This window comes from Mobula birostris, chromosome 11 (genome assembly GCF_030028105.1).
Source record: "Mobula birostris isolate sMobBir1 chromosome 11, sMobBir1.hap1, whole genome shotgun sequence".
NCBI lineage: Eukaryota > Metazoa > Chordata > Chondrichthyes > Myliobatiformes > Myliobatidae > Mobula > Mobula birostris.
This window is the reverse complement of record NC_092380.1, coordinates 27,214,096-27,237,752: the sequence shown is the minus strand read 5'-3', so window position 1 is coordinate 27,237,752 and position 23,657 is coordinate 27,214,096. Positions and strand designations below refer to the sequence as shown.

Sequence of the window (23,657 nt, the reverse complement as noted above, 5' to 3'; positions counted from 1 at the left end):
CAGGGCACAGCTACCAGCTCCTTGCCTGTTTGCCGTCCGCGACCCCCAGCCCAACTTCAATACCCTAAAGCGAGATGTGAACGGAAAACAGGAACACAAAACCCACCTGGTCCCAGCTGATTTCCTTGGCTTCCTACCACCGGACAGGTTAGAGGTTAGTGAGGCAGAGGGTGAAAGGATGCAAGAAAAAAGTTAGTACAGGGTTAGTGTGAAGTATGTCCCACTTTGTGTAGACCACAGGTACCAGGAGTGAAGGGAAGGAGGAACTGGGGAAGAAGTTTGGCCGTGAAGAGTGGCAGAGAAGGCTCGAGGAGTCAAACACTTCCCCCTGATCCTCTCCTTCTCCTGCCCTCTTCCCATCCTCCGACTCCATCCCTGCTCCTCCTCCTGAACCACCACCCTTCCCCCTCTCCAATCCTCTTCCTCCTCCCCATTCTTCCTCCTCCTGAATCACCTCCCTTCCTTCTCTCCAATCCTCCTCCTCCTCTTCTCCCTATTCCTCTTCATGAAGCTCCTCACTTCCCTATTCCCACCGCTGACGCCATCCGCAGCTCCTCTTCCCCCGTGTCACTATGTGTGCCGGCAATATCAGAATCCAAGTGCAGAGGAAAAACAGTCTCCGACGTAGGGACGGTGATGACAGTTCATTCATCATAAACATCGGCGACTCAGCCGTGCAACACTGTGAGAATTAACATTCTCAAAACTAGGACCCTGCGATTAGTGCCAATCAGGCATCCACTAGTAACATGGAATCCCTGAGCCTATCAAAATAAACTTAATTAAACAGAAAGCACCAAGAAAACATATTACAAAGAGCAATACAACTTGAGAAAAAAAACACAAGAAACTCTAAATGACTAACTACTCTTGTTAAACTGCAATAAGCCAATTCAGGTGCTATAAAAACCTCAGAACCCAATGCTCTCCAGTGCCTCTCACAGGCCTGTTGAGCTCATTACTTCCTGTTCCTCCTCCTGAAAGCCTTCCTCTCCTCCTGCTCCACTTCTTCCTTTATTCAACAGGCTGGTGGTGTCAACCTGAATAATTTGCCCAGGATGCCTTTAACTGACCACGGTGCCAACCTAACCCACCCCAGTGGCCTGCACACGGACTGTATCCGTTTATTGCCTGTCCTGTGTACATATACAGCTCCTCACACACACAGGAGTACAGGTCCTGAGGGTGGTAGTTTCTACAGCTAGGTCTTGGGACAAGGTCTCTATTCAGTGCTCTTCAATGATCACGTTTAATCTTATGATATTCTCCCCATGCCCAAGAGGCAGGATGCAGGGAGGACACTGGCCTCAGCAGATCAGGAGAAGGATAAGAAGGATTGGGATAAGAAAAATCTTCAGGACGTTCTTCCCTGGAGGATGTGAATGTTAAATAATTGAGTTTATTCCAAACAGCCGTCAAAGGGTTTCTGGATATTGAGGGTTATGGGAAGAGCGAGGAAACACACTATTAGATTAGCTGTGATCAGCCTCAGAATCGAAGGACATCTGTTTCGAATGGCAATGAGGAGGAATTTCTTTAGCCTGAGGCTGATGAATCTATGAAATTCATTGCCACAGACAGCTGTGGAAGCCAAGTCATTGGGTATACGTAAAATGGAGGCTGATGGGTTCTTACATTAATGTTGTTAGAGATTAGAGAAAGCAGGAGAATGGAGGTAAGAGAGACAATAAATAAATGACTATGACTATGACTAAATCAGACATAATGGAATGGCAGAGCAGACTTGATTTGCTGAATGGCCTAATTCTGCTCCTATGTCTTATTAAATAATGCCACAGGAGGCTGGAAGGGTTGAATAGCCTGCTGCTGTCCCTATTTCCAATTTTCTTCAGGCCAGAGTCTGCCTGTTCCCTCAGGGGGACAGAACCATCTCACAGTCCTTATTCAAAGCAGATCTACACCCCCACCCCATGTATGTAGCCCCCAACTAACAAGATAAACAGAATACATAATGAGAGCTGCTGTGTGTGAATTGGCTGCATTTGCTAGAAAATGTTTGATTATGGTTCAGACATTATGTCATTGAGTACAGTGTACTGCAGATGATATGGGAAGTGCCACCCTGAACACAAGTTAAACACCATGAGTTTTTCACTTCGTGAAGTATTTCTGAAGCTGGAATCTTTTCCCCACGGCAGGGGTGTCACTTCATGTGAACTCTTTGTTGAACCTACACTCTCCTTCAACATACCCTCTGGAATTCCTCGATCAAACCTCTTAAAAGTGTGACAGGTAAACTTTAATAGTCCCAAGCAATGAACAAAACCAATGACACCTTTTCTTCGTGAACTTCAGTTTGGAACGTTACTTGCTTATTTTCATTGTTTGCGTGATTTAGTCCTTTCTGCACACCGGGTGTAGTCAGTCTTTTGTTTTTAAATGGGTTCTATTGGGTTTCTTTGTTTTGGGGCTGCCTGTCAGGAGACAAAACTCAAGGTTTTAAAACTACGGAATACTGTGCATACGTTGATAATAAATGTACTTTGAACTTTTAAGTCCATGCTGTTGTAGTCCGGAGCACATCACTGATTGTGTTCCCATATTCAATACTGTCCAATAAACTGCGGCATAAACACAACCCAGGACAGCTGTATCTCCAAATGCAGACAACGGCCTGCAGTGTAGTAGGATAGCTTTTTATTTTTTTTATTTATTGAGAAAGTGCAGAATAGGCCCTTCTGACCATTTGAGCCTAGCAACCCTAGCCTAATCACAGGACAATTACAGAGACCAATTAACCTGCCATCTGGGGCATCTTTGGACTGTGCGGGGAAAGCAGAGTACCCAGAGGAAACCCACACCGTCACGGGGAGAACATCTAAACTCCTTATTGACTTTACTGTCTCAGAGGGATTTGCAGGGAACGAGATTTTACACAGCGAGTGGTTGATGTGTGGAAGGAGGTGGTGGAGTCAGATACAGATTTTATATCTTGCTGTGACAAAGCAACACATTTCACAATATCTGTCGGTGATAATAGACCTGATTCTGATTAGTCACTGTGTTCAAGAGGCGTTTAGACAGACACTTAAATTGGCGAGGCATAGAAGGATACAGTCCTATTGAGGGCAAATGAGATTAGTGTAGGGGGAAGGTCAGCATGGATGCGTTGGGCTGAAGGGCCTGTTTCTGTGCTGTTTAACTTTGACTTAATGAAGTTACATGATTGGCTACATTTAGTTTGGCCCCTGGGTGTAACACCAACCTCCCACCAGCAGGGGACAGTAAGGCTCCACCTCTGTCTGCAGCAGCAACTACCATATGGAAATTCATGAGCATTTCTATCTGAAAATTGCCGGCGACCTCTCAGCCCCTCAAACCTATCCCACTGTTTCAGGGCTGATCTGACTGTAACCTCAAACACTGCACTTGACTACTCATGGTAACCTTGCAACCCTCACTTGTCAAACACCTCTTAAAAAGCATTTGGACTGCTACCACTGCCCAATAAGCGGAATTCCAAAGACTCTCAGCCATCAGAGAAAAGAAATTCACCTCATCTTGGCCTTAACTAGGTGAACCCTTACATTAAAGACCTGTTTCCACACCCACTCTATCAAACCGTTCACAATTTTTCAGTCAAGTCCCCTCTCCCTCTCTGGTACCTATTCAGTACAAACTTAGCCTGCCCTCCCTGTTATGAGACAACCTTCCCCTTCTAGGTATTGGTTGGGTGAACCTTACCCCAACTTGTTCCAGAACACTGTGGCCCCACCAATGCCCAATGCAACTGAAGGGTAACCTCCCTGGTTGCACTTTTAATTCTTGCAACAACTTGCTCATTTCTCCCTGTGTCTGCAAACTAGTGTTTTGTAAATTCTCTGCCTGTTCGCTCTACAATCTCCAACCATCTGCAAGCCGTGCTTCTTTAAATTGCTGCCATGGTCAATTTCACATTTTCCATTTTCCGGAGCTTTGGCCATGATTTAACCCAACTATGTCTCTTTGTTTAGGTGCCGTCATCTTTGTCAATCATACCATAGGGGAATTATATCAAAATAGGGACTGAATGTTCATCAGTAATGTGGACTAACCACGGTCAAAGCAGCAACACCTTTAACCTCAATTTATTATCAGAGTACACAGATGTCACCATATACAATCCTGACATTAATTGTCTTGCAGGCATACTCAATAAATCCAATAACCAAATTAGAATTAATGAAAGACTGCACCAACTAGCATGCAAAATATAACAAACTGTGCAAATGCAAAAAGAATGAAGAAATAATAATAAATAAATAAGCAATAAATAAAGTAATAACCTTCATCACCTTATAACCAACAGCCCTGACACTAACCAATAAACATAGGAGTAGAGGGAGAGGATAATTCCGACAATTCGGCACCCACAGGTTGGCAGATTTTCTGAACTACTGGATGTGACTCCCACTAACATACCAAAATGTTTCAATACACTTTTTGTATCACATTTACAATAAAAAAGCTCAAGAAATATACAAACACTCCCACGTTTCTGAGTCCGGTCCCAGCTGTGGCCACACCCTGGCTCACGGTCCGGACCCCTGTCTCCAACTCCGGTCAGACACCGGCTCACGGTCTGGACCCACGTTTCCAGGTCCAATCCCACCCACATTTCCGAGCCCTGGTCTTGTGGACACTGAGCCTAGCTCCAGTCACGCCCCTGGATCCCCGGCTTCCAGCTCCAGTCTCGGCTCTGGCTACAATCCGGACTAATGGGTGAGCCTGTTGCAGGAACGTCAGGGTCCCCAAACAGCCGGAGGCTGGATCACCTGAATCTTGCTGGCATTTAAGATGAACATTCTTAGTCTATGAATTCTTCTACAGAACATTCAGGAGGTGGTGGACATTGAATCAGAGGGCAGATAAGATAACAGGTCACTTTTAGTAAGAGGGGAACAGAGAAAACAAAATAACAAAGAAAACAGAGCAACAATTGCAGGGTGTTTTAAACAAGGTACTAAGTTTAAAGACTTAATTGTTGCTTTCACCTGGCTCGGCTCAAAGTTCCAGCTAGTAACAGAGAGCCAGGCAAATTAAATCTCAAATCACAATATCCACTCAAGCTGAGCCTTTACCACAGTGAAACATCCAGTTATTAAGAAAATAACAAATTTGGGCAGATGATCAACGGCTCATTCAATGGCCTTAAGGAGAGTAAAGAGGAGAAGTGGCACAGGATGACAGAGTCACAGCCTAGAAACAGGCCATTTGGCCCTTCCAGTTCATGCTGACCATCAATCACACACACAAGGAGCAAATTCCAGAGCTTTGACCCAAGCCAGGTGAAAGCAACAATTAGGAGAGAGTGAGATCAACGAGCGGTGTGAGAGCGAGAGCAAGGTGTTTCTACGAGGCACGGCTTGACTGGGAACCCGTACAGATTAGTGAACACAGAGACCAAGTGCACTGGGGCATCGGGGTTCGGATGACCTCACATTACGGACGTTAAGGGGAGCCGGCGGGAGTGCACTGGGAGGGTTAGATCTGGAGTAAGAGTGGCGTGGCTGGGAGTTTTGGACAAATTAAGGGAGAGGGGCAGGTCAGATACAGGTGGAACCATGCAGATCGAGTGACGGAGTTGTCCGAAACGCACCACAGGCTCAATGTCATCACTGGGTTTGCGAGGGCCTCGTTTGGTTTTGGGAAGGGAGAAAGTTTCTGCTCATCCAGTACACGGTGTTAAATGATGTCTGATGCCAGGGGCAGTGGTGTGGGGTCTGGGGGTGGGGGCAACCCTGGAGGCACCGGGAGAAAGAGCTGACAAAGGGAACACCCAACTTTAACTAACATGGAAATTGAAAACGTGGAAATAATCCTGTTAGATAAAACTAGTTTCAAACTATCCCTCCCCTCCCTCACTTTCTTCTTTCCATAGGGATCACTCCCTACACGACTCCCTTGTCCATTCGTCCTTCCCCACTGATCTCCTTCCTGGCACTTATGCTTGCAAGCGGAACAAGTGCTTCACCTGCCCCTACACCTCCTCGCTCATTACCATTCAGGGCCCCAAACATTCCATAGAGGTGGGGCCACATTTCACCTGTGAGTCTTTGGGGTCATTTACTGTGACTGGTGCTCCCGATGTGGCCTCCTGTATATCGGCAAGACCCGAAATAGATTGGGAGACCACTTTGCCGACCACCTACGCCTCATCCGCCAGAACAAGCGGAATCTCCCAATGGCCGCCCATTTTAATGCCACTTCCCATTCCCATTCCAACATGTCAGTCCATGGCCTCCTCTACTGTCGTGATGAGACCACACTCAGGTTGGAGGAGCAACACCTCATATTCCGTCTGGGTAGCCTCCAACCTGATGGCATGAACATCAATTTCTCAAAGTTCCTGTAATGCCCTCCTATCCTTCAGCATTCCCCATTCCCATTTTCCTCTCTCACCTCATCTCCTTACCTGTCCATCACCCCCCTCTGGTGCTCCTCTCCCCTTTTCTTTCTTCCATGGACTTCTCTCCTCTCCTGTCAGAGACCCCCTTCTCTAGCCCTGTACTTCTTTCACAAATCAAGTTCCCAGCTCTTTACTTCACTACTCCCTGGTTTCAACCCTCACCTTGTGCTTCTCTTTCCCCTCTCCCTCCCTCCCACCTTCTTACTCTGACTCCTCATCTTTTCTTCTCCTGTCTTGGCTGGAAATGTCGACTGTACTCTTCTCCAGAGATGCTGCCTGGCCTGCTGAGTTCCTCCAGCATTTTGTGTGTATTGCTAAAACTACGCCAGCCTTAGTATAAAACTGTTCGGACCCCAGCAAAGTGCGGATACCTCAGGATAAAGAGGGAATTTGGTTGCAAGCTTGTACTGGAAGAGCTGGGGTTGTCCTTACAGTGGGGAAGATGGAGAGAGATGAGAGGTTAACGGGATGAAGACAAGGTCACAGGGCAGAGCTGTTCTCAGGGGCATTAGGACTGAAGGAGGAGGGAGAGAGGGAAGAGCTTGTTATCTGAATTCACTGCCATTAAGGTGGTGGGAACAGAATTATTCTAGATCTTAAATACAGCATTTTCCTGTTGGAAAATAAACTGCTGGAAAAGAGTAAAGAACGGGAATAGTGGGTTTGCTCCACCAGGAGATGGCACAATCTCAACGGGCTGAATGTCCTCACTACAATTATAACTACCCAAGCAAGTAGTCATTAACAAGAGAGCAGAGTTCTGCTGAGCAACCAAGGGCCCACACAGAGGGACACCATCACACTCACCGTCTTCGTGGCTGCGGCCAAGGACTCCATCTCCTCGTGGGTCACCCACACGTTGCCCGTGTTCTGCTCACGTGGCCCAGGATGGTTCAGGCAGGTCAGAGGACAGGCAGAGAGCAGCCAAGAGAGAGAGGGAGATATGGGTTCAGAATCTTCATCCCAGCAAGGAACTGCACAGACATTATACACTGTCACCATGTTACACTGACTTGCACGGGGGGAGAAAGGGGGAGGGGAGGAAAAGGAAGGGGGGGGAAGGAAGGGGAGGAAAAGGAAGGGGAGGAAAAGGAAGGGGAGGAAAAGGAAGGGGAGGAAAAGGAAGGGGAGGAAAAGGAAGGGGAGGAAAAGGAAGGGGAGGAAAAGGAAGGGGGGGGAGGAAGGGGGGGGAGGAAGGGGGGGGAGGAAGGGGGGGGGAGGAAGGGGGGGGGAGGAAGGGGGGGGGAGGAAGGGGGGGGGAGGAAGGGGGGGGAGGAAGGGGGGGGAGGAAGGGGGGGGAGGAAGGGGGGGGAGGAAGGGGGGGAGGAAGGGGGGGAGGAAGGGGGGGGGAGGAAGGGGGGGGGAGGAAGGGGGGGGGAGGAAGGGGGGGGAGGAAGGGGGGGGAGGAAGGGGGGGGAGGAAGGGGGGGGGAGGAAGGGGGGGGAGGAAGGGGGGGGAGGAAGGGGGGGGAGGAAGGGGGGGGAGGAGGGGGGGGGAGGAAGGGGGGGAGGAAGGGGGGGAGGAAGGGGGGGAGGAGGGGGGGAGGAGGGGGGGGAGGAGGGGGGGGAGGAAGGGGGGGGGAGGAAGGGGGGGGAGGAAGGGGGGGGAGGAAGGGGGGGGAGGAAGGGGGGGAGGAAGGGGGAGGAAGGGGGGGAAGGGGGGGAAGGGGGGGGAAGGGGGGGGAAGGGGGGGGAAGGGGGGGGAAGGGGGGGGAAGGACAGGGTGAACAGGGAAACAGAGGGTTGGCAGGAGGAGAGAGGAGAGGGGACAGGGAGAAAGGGAAGGTGAGTGGTGGAGAGGAGAGAGGGATGGGATTAAAAAGGATGGGAGAGGGAGAAGAATGTGTGAGGCGGACAGGAGAAGCAAGAGAGTGAGAAAAGGAGATAGAGAAAAGAATATGGGGAGGGGGAGCAGGGAATGGGGGAGATGGGGGGATAGGAGAGACAGGGCTCTCCTAGGCCTCTGCCCCATGCAGTGTCCGTACCATTCGCGATGTGGTGGGGGCCGAGGGGCTGGTGAGAGACACCATTTCCTGGATGGCCAGTCGAAGCTTGAGCCTGTGCAGGGGGTTACTGATCCCGATCTCCCGCTGGATCTCTGTGTCGGACAGGGCTGACATGATGGCCCCGCTCTTGACGTTGGCCCTACAGGCAGCCACGTACCAGGCCGGCATTCCAACCCACAGCTGGAGGGAGAGAACAGAGGTGCCATGAGTACAGACACACCATCCGTCTGCTCAAGCTGAGGACCCAGTCGGCTGGAGTATTGATCGCAAACAACTGGTCTGAATCCCGAGGCAAAATGTTGAGGAAGTGCATTGCCTTTATTAATTCATTAATACTGATAACAGTGACCATGTAAAGATTGGACTGCAGGAAAGGCCAGCTGGTTCACTAACATACTTCAACGTGCTGTCATTACCCAGTCTGGACCACAGGCGACTGTATCTGACTGCTCCCTGAGATGGCCACAATTCACAGGGCATTAGAGATGGGCAATGACTGTTGGCCTTGCCAATGCACCCAGAGACCACGAAAGAATAAATGAAAAAGAGAGACAGCAAAGCCCTTCGGCCCACCACCTCCATACTAACCATCAACCACTCATTTACACAAATCCTACACTGATCCCATTCTCCCCCCTCCCAGATCCCACCACTCCCACGCCCCCTGGTGGCTAATTAACCCGCTGACACACACGCCTTTGGGCCGAGAGAGGAAACCACGCGGTCGCAGGGGGAGCCTGCAAACTCCGCGCAGACAGCCCCGGAGGTTCGGGGTTGAAACCGGGTCTCTGTCAGGTCACGGCCGAGCACTCTGTCCCCAGATCAGGCACAAGATGCTGTCACCTCCAGCCACGCCACGACGGTGGGTCCATCCCAGGAGGCAAACGGGAGTCCCTGGCGACAAGCTTCTTCCAGCAGCTCATGCCTACAAAGCAAGGGGACATTTCTTCAGTGAGAACAGCCTTGGAGAGTCAAGGTAAAGAAATAATACAGGCACTGGAACAGGCCATTTGGCCCAACATTCTGTACTGTACCAGAACCCAGTCATCAAGGTCCTTTACCTACAACAGATCAACGTTTCATTTTGAGTTCCTTTTTCTGCTACATTATGGGGTCGAGAGATTATTGTGTTTTACACGTGACACCTCACTGCAGTTTCATTTTGTATATGGGAATCTTCCCCTACCAGTGGAGAGGTTTCAGCCTGTGTTTATCAGTGTAAAATTTTAAGTGTCAGGATGTTTGAATCAGGTTTCTGATACAGAGCATCTCTAATGTTCTGCCTTCAACCATTCAGAAATTCCACCAGTCCTGGCTACATCACTGGGTAATGTTTCCTATCCTCTGTTCAGACTCTCTGGGGCTCTAATTCCACTGCTGTCTTTAAACCTACTGGGTTCATTGGGACATTTATAGCCAGGGGTGGGTAATGGGGTCAAGCTCTCACTACCTATAAAATGCTGCCAATGGTGTGCACCTTAAATAGCCTCAGACAACCAAGTCCAGCTCCTGGCCTTCACGCGTGTCTTAGCTACTAAGCCCCGCAGAACCATTTCTACTGACAGGAGAGGGGGCAAAGGCAGGTTACTGGCACTCCGGGCAGATGGGGCTCATCAGCCGTGGTTGGCAGCTCATTCAGGAGAAGGAAAACACTGATCTCAAACCTCCGCTGCCTTTTGGCAGTACCCACTCAAGGGGAAGGCTTTGGGAGTAAATCTCGAGGAAAAAAATCCAGAGCTGGAGTCCCTGAGGCAGTCCGATATTGTGTTCAATGCTGACTGGTAACTCCCGCGACCCTGCTGGTACCAAACTGTATCGGTCTCTGCCGTTCCTTTGGGTTCATCAGATGTGTGGAGAGAGGGAGCTTGCTACATGGGCAACAGCTTGCTCTCCATATCGTACTGCCTAGACGTGGTATCTAGACAGCTAGAACACAATATCCATGGTCGACTCTGACCAATGGAGGCCCTCACTCACTCACATCATCTACACAGGAATTAAAATTTTGTTGGGATATTAATAACCTCCATAGACCAGACAATCTGTTGACCCAGCACCCGCAATGTTGCAAACACACTGGATAATCATGTTATCCTGTAGTCACCGCATTAGGGTTGCGGTTGGGGGTTTAGTTTAGGGGGTTGGAATTCCGGTCAGAGTCGGGGTCGGAGTCAGGGTCAGAATGTGTGCTTAACGCTACAAAGGATTCTGGTCTACATCCAGTAACAAGAATGGGTAGACGTACTTTTTCTTATTCCTTCGGTCTTTGTCCACCGGTCCTCCCAGTTTTGAGAGCCCCAGGGTGTCTTGCGGAGAGACCTCTGTGTCTGATGTCCCTGCTGAGGAAAAGACAGATGAGCTAGTGTTAACATCCTGTTCCTGGGGTGCAGTGAGGGAGATGCACACCCACCCCCCACCCCAAAGCAGTCTGCCATATTTCCAGAGAGTGTTTGCACATCACTAAAGGTTAAACACGCTCTTTATTATTAATCCTATGCCTCGGGGCTCTCTGATGTCTTAGTAACCCTCTCTGGCCCAACAACCTGTGAGTGCCAGCGATTCCAGCCGCTCTCTGTCTCGCTCGCTTTGCTCCATTGGGATTTGCAATTAGGTCCACTCACTCTTTCTCTAAACACTCGTTAAACGTCCTTTCAAGCGGATTCTTTTATCCTTTGTCGAACTAGTATCAGTGTCAGATTTTAGTAAATCTTCTCAAGCCCTTGTTGACACATTTGACAATGAGGATTACTTGCAACCTACGCGGGCGACCACAACCCTCGCCACCATGCTGAAAATATTCACTCTAACCTTTTCTGAAATGAAGTGGCTTCAGCTATTTTTTGCATCGAAGTCCCCCAAAACTCCTCGTTAAAGGCAGAGAGGCGTGCAGTGTGGAAACGGGTTCTCCAGACTCCATGTCTCCCAACATCTTCAGACACACACTCCGACATGAATCCACGCCAGGTTTCACCCCTCACTCACTCACTCACAAAGTGAATTTCCAGCACACAATTACCTTACCGATCGAGGTGTGCCTGGGACGTGGGGGCAAACCAGAGCACCCGGGGGAAACCCAAGCTCCACACAGACAGTGCCGGTGGTCAGGATTGAACCCAGGTCTCTGGCGCTGAGAGGCAGTGGCACCACCGTCCCACTCAATCCCTGCTCCACATCCCGGAGGATGACCTCATTCAGGGATTGAGACCCCCTCAGGTAAGGTCAAGGCAGTAGCAAATAGGAATAGTCTCGCCAGACGGACTACACGGACCGCTGGAGTTTGGTGCTTATGATGATCTGGGGGCACTCACCCCCTCTGACAGGCATCATCGGCTCAAACGTTAACCCACCTCCTCCACACTTGTCCAACAGTGAGAAGCCTGCCTACCTTGTGATGGAGAGTCTCTGACACCGTGCCCCAGGCGACCTTTCTCCTTCTTTCCAAACAGCCGGCCAATCGACGACTTGATGCTCTTCTTCTTGGGCACCTTGTGCAGGGAGTCCTGACTGCTGTTGCTGCTACTGCTGCCCAGGCCGTCATGGAAACCTGACAGACTGAGAGCAACGAAGGGACATCGTGAGCTCGGGTACACCCCATCCCACCCTGCACATCCCCCAGGGATCCGTCTACCGTCAGCCAGGCACATGAGGTTTACAGCCATCCTCTCTGGCCTCACCGGGAGGGGCTCTGGTCTGACTCACACAGAGAACATCGAACACGAGAGCACAGCAGGGGCCCTTCGGCCCACAATGCTGTGCCACCCCTCTAACCGACTCCAAGATCATTCTAACCCTTCCCTCCCACATAGCCCTCCACTTCCTTTCCCATCCTCGTGCCGGTCGAAGAGAGGCGTCAAAGATCTGACCCTGGCGAGACTTCGGCACTGAAACACAGGGGGTGGGGAGCGCATGTCAGAGTTCCTTGCAAGGGTCACATTTGACCACGGAAGAACCTCTGGATGCTGGAGGTTCTGCACCATTGGAAGACGCGAGTCACCCACCCTAGGGGTTTTGTGCACCCTCAGTACCACCACAACACCCACCCACAGAGGCGGGTGGAGGAAGGAGCTTCCACAGTCTAATCCCCTCCCCACAGGGTAAACACTCCCTTGATCTTGGCTGTGATACATTGTTAAATTAACACAGGACAAAGGCAGCACAGTCTGACACACTGTCACACTAAGTCTTACGCTGTCAAGTCCTCCAGTTCCACCGGACCTCCCCGTCAGGCCTCTCACCTGTACAGTACAAGCACAGTCTGCATCACTTGGAGACGCACTTCCATGACCTCAGATTCCTCCATGACGACAGCCACAGCTTTTAAAGCAGTCATGTCTCTCTACCGGGCATGACCACTGCTCACTGGGAAACAGGCCATTGGGCCCGACAGACTGGTGCTGGACACTGCTCTCCACACAAGCCTCCTGCCCCTTTCCCTTCCTTCCAGTGCCATCTCCAGTCTACGGATATTACACAAAATGCCGTCAACGATTATTTATCCCAGATTCCAAAGAGCTGAGGGGGTGGCTCGACTGCTGAGTCTCAGGTAGATCCGACTGGGAAAGGCAACTTCCTTCCTCTGGGCCCAATCATCTGACAATCACCCTCTCACACGGACAGATGTATCTCTCAGTTCTTGGTGGGATCTCCAGGACAAGAGTTTTTAGCTCTGGCTAATGAACTGGTATACTAACTAGCACAACATCGTCCCCTGTCCCAGCGACCTCCCTTGTTCCCCATGAGAATGAGCTCCGCCCTCTCTCGGGCAAGAACATTGTCCAGAACTGGCCGCTGAAACCGAGTGACTCCCCCCCCCCCCCCACTGTGTCCAAACTGTGGGTTCATTGCCGGTAGAAGTGCTACCCCTTGCCCAACTCTCTGCCTTCCCGAGACCCTTTGGCCCCTCGCTCACCTGCGAGTCTCGCGGCCGTCATCCAGAGCGCTGGCCTGCAGAGCCTGAGTGACCCGTTCCAGTCGCACGGCGCGAGGGGTCGGCGGAGGGGACGTCTCGCACTGGATGGTGGTCTTGTCTTCGCGGGAGTCTTCCCGACTCAGGGAGTTCTGCCGAAGGGACAAACATTTTATTTTATTGTATTTTATTGAGATACAGCGTGGAATAGGCCATTCCACCCTTCGAGCCAGCAATTCCACAATTTAATCATGGGACAATTTACAATGACTAATAACCCTACCAATCGGTAAGACTGCACTGTGGGAGGAAACCAGAGCACCCGGAGGAAACCCACGCGGTCATGGGGAGAACGTATAAACTCCTCACAGGCAGCGGGGGGGAATTAAACCCAAGTCACCTGTACCGTAGAGCGTTGTGCTAACCACTATGCTACCGAACCACCTCAGTCTGTGAGTGGATCACCTAACCTGCTACATGCAGAAACACCACGTTTGAAAAGCAGAACAATGGGGTTAGTATGTCCAGGTCTATACAATGATGGTAGTTTGAGGGGGTGGGGGTGCATTCAGCCGATTGAACCAAGAGCTGGAAATATTGAAAACACTCAACAGGTCAAACAGCATTTGTGGAGAGAGAAGCAGTAAATGCTTCAGGTCTCAGACCCTTCACCTGACCTGAGAAAGAGAGAGAAGCAAGTTAGTCCTGTAGCACCGAAGGTGGGAAAGGGATGGGTAGAACAGAGGGAGTATCTCTGATACTGTGAGAACAAATTTGTGAGCGGGGCATGGGCACACAAGACTACAGGTGCTGGAGGAAAGAAAACTCAGTGGGTCAGGCGGCATCTGTGGGAGAGAAAGGGGATGGTCAACGATTTGCATCAAACCTGCCTCCCGGTGCAAGGTCTCAACGAGACACTTCACCCACCCCTCTGCTGCCTGGCCTGCCGAATTCCTCCCGAGTTTGGCGTTTGCTGAATAATGTAGCAGTTAGTGTCAGACCCAGCTTCCCACCTGTGCAACGTGTTGCCAGTGGAAGGTTGTGAGATGTGGGCAGCTGCTCAGACACATCTGAAAGGGTGGCCTTTCTTCACACAGAGCTGGGAACCCCTACAGTTCTCCCCAAGGCTCTCCGTGCACTCTCAGCCAAACACTTTTTGACTAAGGCAAGGAGAGATTTTGGGGAATTGTCGGGGGGGGGTGGGCTGGCCCGTGGGTTCAGCCACCTTACTGAATGGGGAGCAGACTGACGGACTTGGCTGTAGGGCCTCAAATTGTTACCCATAAACTTACCTTAAAAATAAAAGGGTGGGGGGGCTGTTACAATTTCAAACAAACAGATGAAATGCCACTCTACTGGGGGGGGCGCCAGGAATTCCAGAAGTCATTCATTGCGATTCTACTATTGATGGAAACGGAGTTTGTTTTCAATGGGACCAATACCTGCACACAGAGACTGTAGGAAGGTACAGCCCACAGAGGTTCATTGTGGGGTCTGCAGTTCCAGGAGGCGATGTGCACAGTATTGGTCCCTACACCTGTCAGCCTGAGTAGTCAAGGTCAAGGAAAGGGTCAGCTAAGCGATGTCCTGCCTTTTTCTGCAAAATTCCTTTTCGTGGATGTGGACATCACTAACTACCCTTGGGAAGATGGTGATGAGCTGCCTCGCATCTAGCAATCACACACCCCACTCCCCGACTAGCACTGGATTTGATGGAGTCACTGACGTTGGGTTCGACCCCCCCCCCCGGGGAGCTGGGCTGACCGCCGCACTTACCGCGTTCCCAATGCTGAGCCGGTCACACTCTCGGGCTGGGCTGTGCGGAGTCATCCTGGGGGTGGAGTGCCCGCTGTTGGGAGGCGAGGGGCTGGCGAGGGTGGAGGCAGTCACCGAGTGCGGGAGGGTAGCGGCCGTGCGGTAGCGGCCGGACTGTTGTCCCTCCAGGGTCCCGCTGCCCACCCGACTCTCGATCTCTTCTGCCCGCAGTTCCGTTGTCTCCTTCTCCTCCTGAATCATCCTGGAAACAAAGATGAATCTGAGCACAGAGGGAATGGCTCCTGTCATGGAGTCCACGGATAGTGGTGAGGGTGAGGGTGGGGAAGGAGGGAAGGATGGGGAGGTGAGGTGCATGTGTGTGTGGGGGGGGGATGTGTGGAAGGGTGTGGAAGGGGAGAAATGGGGGGGAGGAGGGGGAGGGGGGAGGAGAACTGTGATGAAGGGACAGTGAGAGAGAGACACTACATGGGAGCATAAACCCCCTTCTGTTCCCAGTATAACCCAGCCACTGTTCACAGTTTAACTCTGTCACCATTCCTGGTGTAACTTGGCCTCCTTTTCCGGGTGTAACCTGCCCGCCTCACCCCACCATTCCCAGTGTAACTTTCAACCAGTAACTGAGGGACACTCCCCACCAACACGTCCCTCTCCCCTTCTCCTCACCGGATTTCCTTGTTGATGGCTTCCAGCTGCTCCTGGAGCATCAGAGCGAGCGTCTGAACATCTGTCTGGCCACTGGGAGACAGGATGTCAGCAGAGCTGAATATCGTCTCCCTGTCGTCATCATCGATGTCCGAACCATCAACGTCGCTCTCAAAGGCCTGGGTTACGTTTGCCAAGACGTTGGCCTGTTGGGCTCGCTCCCACTCCTGTTCGTTCAGAGTCTGCACCTGTCCGGTCAGGGTGAGCAGTCAGAGAAGGAACACGATTCCCCTGTCCCCACAACCCTCACTTCCAGTGTCCCTAAACCATTCACATAACCCCCATAGACCCTAAAGGGTCTGACACCGCAACCCTATACACACACACCCCAAAACTCAACCTCATCACTCCTCCCAAACCAACACCACTCACCCCACTCAGATTCCAACCCCTCAGGCCCCTAAACCCATCTCACTCACCCCACAAACACAGTCCTCATACGCTAATCCCTCACGTTCCCAGTCCCCTGTCAAACTCAGCCCGGTTCCCACACCCCTAATCTCACCTCACTCACCCTGACCCCCATTGCAATCCTTCAACCCACACCCCTCACAATTCCCCAAACTCACCCATTTGCTCAAAACCCCAACCCCCTCACATCCTTAAACCTATGCCACCCACCCTCCACAGACCCAACATCTTCAAACCCCCAACATCTTCAAACCCCCACAGGCACCAGCACTTCCCCCGACCCCCCACCCACCCCGTGTTGCACTACATTTGCCCCACACTCTGTCGCCTGGTTTACAGGTAAATCCGGGCCCTGGGCTGAGCTGCACGGAACACAACCAGGGCCCAGCTATGCCACAGTGGCCAGCCTTGCCTGCGACTCACGCGCAGCCCTGAAACGAGAGCAGCCGCAGACGGAGCAGGAATGGCGGGAGCCGGGGGAGTGATTGCCGTTGAAGTTGCCCAGTGAGCGGAAGGGGTTGGGAAACCACACATCATCAGGCCTGCCTCCACAGAAACTGTACCCTCCACAAACAGAGAGGGATATGAGGTGATGATTTATCCAGCAAACACAGACCGGCGATGCCACACAGTCCGCCCCACGCTCACGACGAAGGACACGTGATGTGGTGGCTCTCTGCGCCTGTTCAGAGGGAGTCACACTCACCACAGTGAAGTGGGCTGGAATCCCATACAGGATGGAGCACGAGGAGGACAGAGTCTGATGTCAACCTACCGACGATCCAGTCATGTCTCACACTTGTCTTACCAGGATAGGCTGAGTGAGCTAGGGCTTTTCTCTTTGGAGAGAAGGAGGGTTTGAGGTAACTTGACAGAGGTGTATACTTAGATAGAGTGGACAGTCAGAATTATTTTCCCAGGGCAGCAATGGCCAATACCAGAGGATATCCATCCAAGGTGATTGGACGAGTGTAGGGGGGATGTCAGAGCTAAGTTTTTATTTACGCACAGAGGGTGGTGCGTGAAATGCCCTTCCAAGAGTAGATGTAGTTACATTAGGGACATTTAAGAGACTCTCATATGGGCACATGAATGAAAGAAAAATGAAGGGCTGTGTTGAGGATAGGGGTAGAACAGGTTTAAAAAGTCAGCACGACACCCTGGGCCAAAGGGCCTGTACTGTTTTATGTTCTATGGTCTTGCCCAGCCTTACTGACGCAGCAAGTGACAGAGGACAAAGCTTTTTCAGAGGATACGGAGCATTAGCACCTTTTGGCAAAAGAGTGCAATGAGGCAGCGGCGCAGTGGGTAGAGACTTGGTGTCAATCCCGATCTCCACACTATCTTTGTGGAGTTTTCACGTTCTCCCTGTGACTGCGTAGGTTTCCCCCGGGTGCTCGGGTTTTCTCCCACATTGGGTCAGTAGGTTTATTGGCCCCTGTAAAGTGCCCTTGTCGTGGCCAATTAATAATGAGATGAATAGAGTGTACGTGTACGTGTGCAGGGGGTGGGGGAGTGAACAGGAATGCGAAGGAGGTGGGGAGAGACAGTGACACACAACACGCGAGTCTGCCATTGCTCGAACCTGGAGGAACTCAGTGGGTCAGGCAGCATCCGTGGAGGTGGAGGGAGAGTCGGGGTTTTGGCCCGAGACCTTGCCTCAGAGCTGAGATGCCATTGGCATAAATGGGCTGCTGGAGACGGCGGGCAGGAGGGTAGGGAGCTCTGGATAGAGCACACAGCCCATTACCTACATCTGCTTTCAGTTATTTCTGACATGGCCCAGCAAGCCGCAAAGTTCAGCAACAATAAAAGCTGCAGGACCCGGAGCTTGACAAAACTGACAAATAGAAAGTCAAAGTGAGAAAGGAGCTTTTTAATGTGCAAACATAGTTCGTGGTGCACAGGTTGTAAAGCCAGAGAAGGGTCAGAATTTCTGAGGAGGGTTGGGGGAGGTTTGAAATCCCGACTCTGGATGGGTGACCGAGCCAGAATCTCACTGCACCACTCCAGGTGATTACATACTGCCCCATTGTACTACGCTGGATGTTACTTGCATTCCCCGACAGCAGTCTGCTTCTCATTAACAGGCTTACACAGAAACTACTTACGTGCTGCAGAATCCGGATGGAAGCAGGAAAGAGGGTTGAAAGAGTGAGAGTGAGAGGCAGCACTGACATTTAGGAGGGTTTATACACTGTGAGCAGGACGAGGGTGCTCCTGCCCTGTTTTTCTACTCGATAAACCCTGATTCAAACCTTTGCTCCACATCCCTCAGTCTCATTTCTCAACAAAAACTGTGCATCTCTCTCTTAAAGGGCAACACACACACACAATGCTGGAGGCTGCATCAAGGGAAAGGAATAAAGACTTGACGTCTCGGCCCGAAACATGGACTCTTTTATACCTTTCCATAGATGTCTCATGACCTGCTGAAATCCTCCGGCATGTTGTCAGTGTTATTTTGGATTTCCAGCATCTGCAGAAACTCTCAAAGGGGCCAACGCTCACCCAACAGACGGTGTGGCAGGGAAAAGGTTCAGAGGAACTTGATAAGATAAAATTTTATTTATCCTGAAGGAAGTTATTGTTGCAAGGTTGCTCAGTCAGAAATATGTACTTTAAAATAAAAAAAAATAAGCATTGAAATACAAAAAAAACCAAAATGTGCATTAAAAAGTAATAGTGCAAAACACACAACACACATCAAAGTTGCTGGTGAACGCAGCAGGCCAGGCAGCGTCTCCAGGAAGAGGTACAGTCGACGTTTCGGGCTGAGACCCTTCGTCAGGACTAACTGAAGGAAGAGCTAGTAAGAGATTTGAAAGTGGGAGGGGGAGGGGGAGACCTGAAATGACAGGAGAAGACAGGAGGGGGAGGGACGGAGCCAAGAGCTGGACAGGTGATTGGCAAAGGGGATATGAGAGGATCATGGGACAGGAGGCCCAGGGAGAAGGAAAGTGGAGGGGGAACCCAGAGGATGGGCAAGGGGTATAGTGAGAGGGACAGAGGGAGAAAAAGGAGAGAGAGAAAAAGAATATGTGTATATAAATAAATAACGGATGGGGTACGAGGGGGTGGTGGGGCATTAGCGGAAGTTTGAGAAGTCGATGTTCATGCCATCAGGTTGGAGGCTACCCAGACGGAATAAAAGGTGTTGTTCCTCCAACCTGAGTGTGGCTTCATCTTTACAGTAGAGGAGGCCGTGGATAGACATGTCAGAATGGGAATGGGACGTGGAATTAAAATGTGTGGCCACCGGGAGATCCTGCTTTCTCTGGCGGACAGAGTGCAGGTGTGCAATGAAACCATAAACTTATGTACTTGAGGAGGAGTTGTCGAGTCTTATAGCCACAGGGAGAAAGGATCTCCTGTGGTGTTCAGTGATGCACCTTTAGAATCAGTCTGCTCCTCTGTTTGTCCAGAATGTGTGGCAGTGGGATTAACCTAACAGCATGGGGGCGATGGGCTGATTGGTCTTTCACGATATTGTACATTCCTATGATTCCATGTTATTCCATGCAATTTGGGAGAGAAAGTTCCATTTAGTTTTGATTTTGAATCGGACCCCCTGTTCTCAATTCCAACATCAGAGGAGACAGGCTGGTAACAGCTCCTCTGATAAATGTGCCTAACACATCAGAGACTCTGATCAGTCACAACCACTTCCCTCGGTTCAACAGGTGCCAGACCCTGGGACAGCAAGCACCACGTGGCGCCCATGAGTGGCGGTACTGGATGAACCAACGCAGAGACCGGCTCACGTCCAGTCAGCTCCGAGTCCCGGCGCCTGCGGTTTGTAGGAAAACCCTTGGAAGTCCAGAAGAGCCAGAGTGAAGCATGAGTAAGAAATGTCACAGTGATAATGGTGCAACAGGAGGAAGGGCTACCTTCAATGCCCCAGTACTCAGTTGAGACCTGGTACTATGAAACAATTTATTTTTATTATTATTCCTAGCTTGGACCACAAGATCATCAGACGTGGGAGCAGAATTAGGGCATCGAGTCTGCTCTGCAATTCCATCATGGTTGATTTATTATCTCTCCCAACCCCATTCCCCTGCCTTCTCCCTGTAACCTTTGACCCCCTTGACTTGGAAGACTATGTGTGATGGAGGGGCTATATTGATCTTGAATCTAGGGTAAAAAGACCTGTAAAATGTTCTTAAATATGTTTTGAAAATATAGGGGAATTGGCAAACTACCCCTTCAGCCATCAGGCTCTTGAACCAAAGGGGATAACTTCACTTGCCCCATCATTGAAATGCTCCCTCAACCTATGCATTCGCTTTCAAGGACTCTTCATCTCACGTTCTCAGTATTTATTGTTCATTTATATATTATTATTATTTCTTTCTTTTTGTATTTGCACAGTTTGTTGTCTTTTGCACAGCGGTTGAACGCCCAAGTTGGCGCGGTCTTTCATCGATACTATTATGGTTATTATTCTACTATTGATTTACCAGGTACGCCCAAAAGACAATGAATCTCAGGGTTGTATATGTGACAGGTAAGTACTTTGATAATACATTTACTTTGAACTTTAATAAAGTCAGATTTCTGACAATCAGATCATTCCTAACCTGGGCCATCTATGTTGAGACACAGGGGAGGTGATGAGGGTACGGGAAAATGAGAGTAGGATCACTAGGATTGCTCCCGTTAGCAAGAAATGACCTGATGGGTCAAACGGCCTCCTCCTGCACTGTTCTAGGTGTTTTTGAGCACAGGTGAGGAAAACCTAAGGAGGGAAGGAGTCTGGTGAGATGGTGACTGGACAACGTTCCCCAAAGGGGCTGCGGGGTGTGGGGTTGGAACAGGTACGTGTAAAGGGGATTGGATAGAGATCTGCAAAGGAATAACTTGCATGTTCGGCTGAGACCAAATGTTGGCGGACCAAATGGACACAGTGTTGCCTACACATCATTTAGTCAAAAGATTCCACAGGATGGTGAATCTGTTTAAAAATATTGCCACAGACTGTGAAGGCCAAGTCATCGAGTATATTTAAAGAGGAGGTTGACAGGTTCTTGATTAGTAACGGCATCAAGGATTACGGGGAGAAAGCAAGAGAATGGGGATGAGGGGGAAAATAAATCAGCCATGATTGAATTCAGACGCAATGGGCTGAATTCTGCTCCTATGCGTTCTGGTCTTAAAAGCTTTAGACTGAGGATGCTCATGTTGCACCTGACACTCAGCCATCCTTCTCTGGAGGAGAGGCCATTCAGCCTTCTGTGCTTGCCCTTTGGAAGGCTGATCCAATAATCCCACTAACCCTACAGGCTCCCCATCACCCTGGAATGGTTTTCAGCATCAGCCCAAATTTTTCCACAATTTATATATTCTGTCATTTTTTTTTTTTGGACTATACTGCAGCCACTAAACAACAAATTTTGTGCCAAATGTTAGTGGTGATAAACCTGATTCTGAAATACTTGCAGACGTTACTGATGGATTTACTTAAACACCGTCAGAATCAGCTTTATTATCACTGACATACATGTGACAGCAGTACACAAAATATACTATACAAGTTACAATAGAAATATTTAAAAATAACTAGTGTTAAAATAAGGCCAAAGTAATGAGGTGGTGTTCATGTGCTGTTCTGAAATCTGATGGTGGAGGGGAAGAAGCTGTTCCCAAAATGTTGAGTGTCCAGATCACAGTCTCCGTCTACAGTTACCCTGCTTTGGGTCTCTATTGTCCGGTTAATGAATTGCTTGCAGTTCTGTGCACAGTCTTAGGCACATATATAGCCAGGGTGCCCAAGTCTTTTGCCCAGTTCTGTAGTAATTTTATGTATTGCACTGTATTGCTGTCACAAAAAAAAAAAATTCATGACGTGTTGTTTTTTTTGTGTGCCATACTCTGTCAGAGCCTCGGCGACCACTTTTCAAGTGGTTGTCTTAGAGGAAAGATTCTGTGAGTGGTCCCCCGCGTCCTTCTCACAGCGCAGTCTTTTTCTTTTTACGAGGCCGAGTTGCGAGCTCGACACTCAACCCAGCACGGATGGAAAGCATGTCCGGGAGCAGCCCAACTGGGTTCGAACTCAGGAACCTTCGCTCCAGAGTCCGGCACTGATGTCACTGCGCCACCAGCCGGCTAGACATGTGTAGGTGATGATAAACCAGATTCTGATATGGGGTCTATTTTGTGGACTGAGAGCAGGAAGGGGAAAGGAGAGAGGAATCGTGGTTGGAAAAGGGGGAAGGGAGAGGGGAGGCAGTGGGAAGCACCGGGGGGGGGGGGGCATTCTGTAATGATTAATACGCCAATATTTGGAATTAAGTGACCTTGCCTGGTGTCTCAGGGCTGGGTGCGTCTGCACTTGCGCCACCCCTCCCCCTCACCTCTGGCACTCCTCTGCCACCTGTTCCCCACTCCTCCCCTAGGAATCCACCATTGCCATTCTCAAAATCCTTTGCTCCCACCAGATTTACGAACTTGCTCTCCGCTCCACACTGCAGTACTGTGCAAAAGTCTTGGGGGCACATGGCTATATTTGTGTGCTGAAGGCGTTCGCATAGCACTGTCCCTATAGTTAGTTTCCCCTTGTTTATTCCATCAAAGCTCCCGAGAACTAAGAATTTTAACCGTGTTTGTCCTTAGCCCCTGCTGAAAGTCAGCCCATTGGAAGAGACGACCAGGCTCACTGACAAACTTCCAATGTCTGCACTCGGTGCTCAGTTCGTACCAGAGGGGCTGGGTCCCATCAACTTGCAGTCTTCCGGCCTACCTTGGAAGGATCATCCTTCAGAGCTGCCCAGCGGCCTTTGTGGGGCCTCCGAAGGACCCCAGTGGTGCTATAGATGTCCATGTGACTGCTCATCGAAACTCCAGAGCTGTGGGAATAGCGTAGCTCTGATGCACTGCCCGGGAGGGACCTGTCGGTCAGCGGAAAGGGCAAGAAGTCAGGAGAAAGTCCCAGCAGACCAATACCTAGTCACAGTGCAGGAGCCTCTGCTCCCTGTCGCTGGAACGTCAGCTCTAATCGTGCAGGAGGGAATGGACGCTGCTCAAAAATCTCCCTCAAAATGAGTAATCATTCACAACTTCGGGTCCGGAAACCCAGCATGAGTAACTGCTGGTAAAGCGTTACCCACAGCCACAACCAGGACGTGTTCCTGTTACGCCCCCCCACCATGGGGCGGAGGGGAGGAAGGCGACGGAAAGGGGGGGGGGGAGGTGCGAGGGAAGGAAGGGAGGCAGAAGGAGGGGGGAGGAAGAGAGGAGCAGGTGCGTGGAGAGCAGCGGAAGAGGGGAGGAGGGAGGGAGGTGGGGTCTTGGAGGTGGAGGAGAGGGCGAAAGAGGAAGTGTATGGTGGAGGGCGAAAGAGGAGGGAGTGAGGAAAGAGGTGGGGAGGCAGATGGGATAGGGCAGTGAGAGGAAGAGAGGGGAGGGAGTAGGGCGGTGGAGGGGAAGAAGACAGAGAGGTGAGGGAG

The 23,657-nt window shown here is 50.6% G+C and overlaps 1 protein-coding gene across 3 annotated transcripts in view; it reads right to left on the bottom strand.

Annotated features, from left to right (window-relative positions):
* The window catches only part of LOC140205443 (liprin-alpha-3-like), a 122,495-nt gene that overhangs the window by 16,475 nt on the left and 82,363 nt on the right, over positions 1–23,657 (bottom strand). For 2 of the 3 annotated variants that reach the window (XM_072273048.1, XM_072273050.1), the window contains exons 12-20: positions 22,952–23,099; positions 15,760–15,986; positions 15,097–15,337; positions 13,324–13,472; positions 11,800–11,966; positions 10,660–10,753; positions 9,258–9,339; positions 8,394–8,594; positions 7,217–7,279 (exon numbers count right to left, since the gene is read on the bottom strand). In XM_072273048.1, the coding sequence (XP_072129149.1) occupies positions 7,217–7,279; positions 8,394–8,594; positions 9,258–9,339; positions 10,660–10,753; positions 11,800–11,966; positions 13,324–13,472; positions 15,097–15,337; positions 15,760–15,986; positions 22,952–23,099 (1,372 nt within the window). The remainder of the gene's footprint in view (positions 1–7,216; positions 7,280–8,393; positions 8,595–9,257; positions 9,340–10,659; positions 10,754–11,799; positions 11,967–13,323; positions 13,473–15,096; positions 15,338–15,759; positions 15,987–22,951; positions 23,100–23,657) is intronic. The other variant, XM_072273049.1, reaches the window with a different exon arrangement.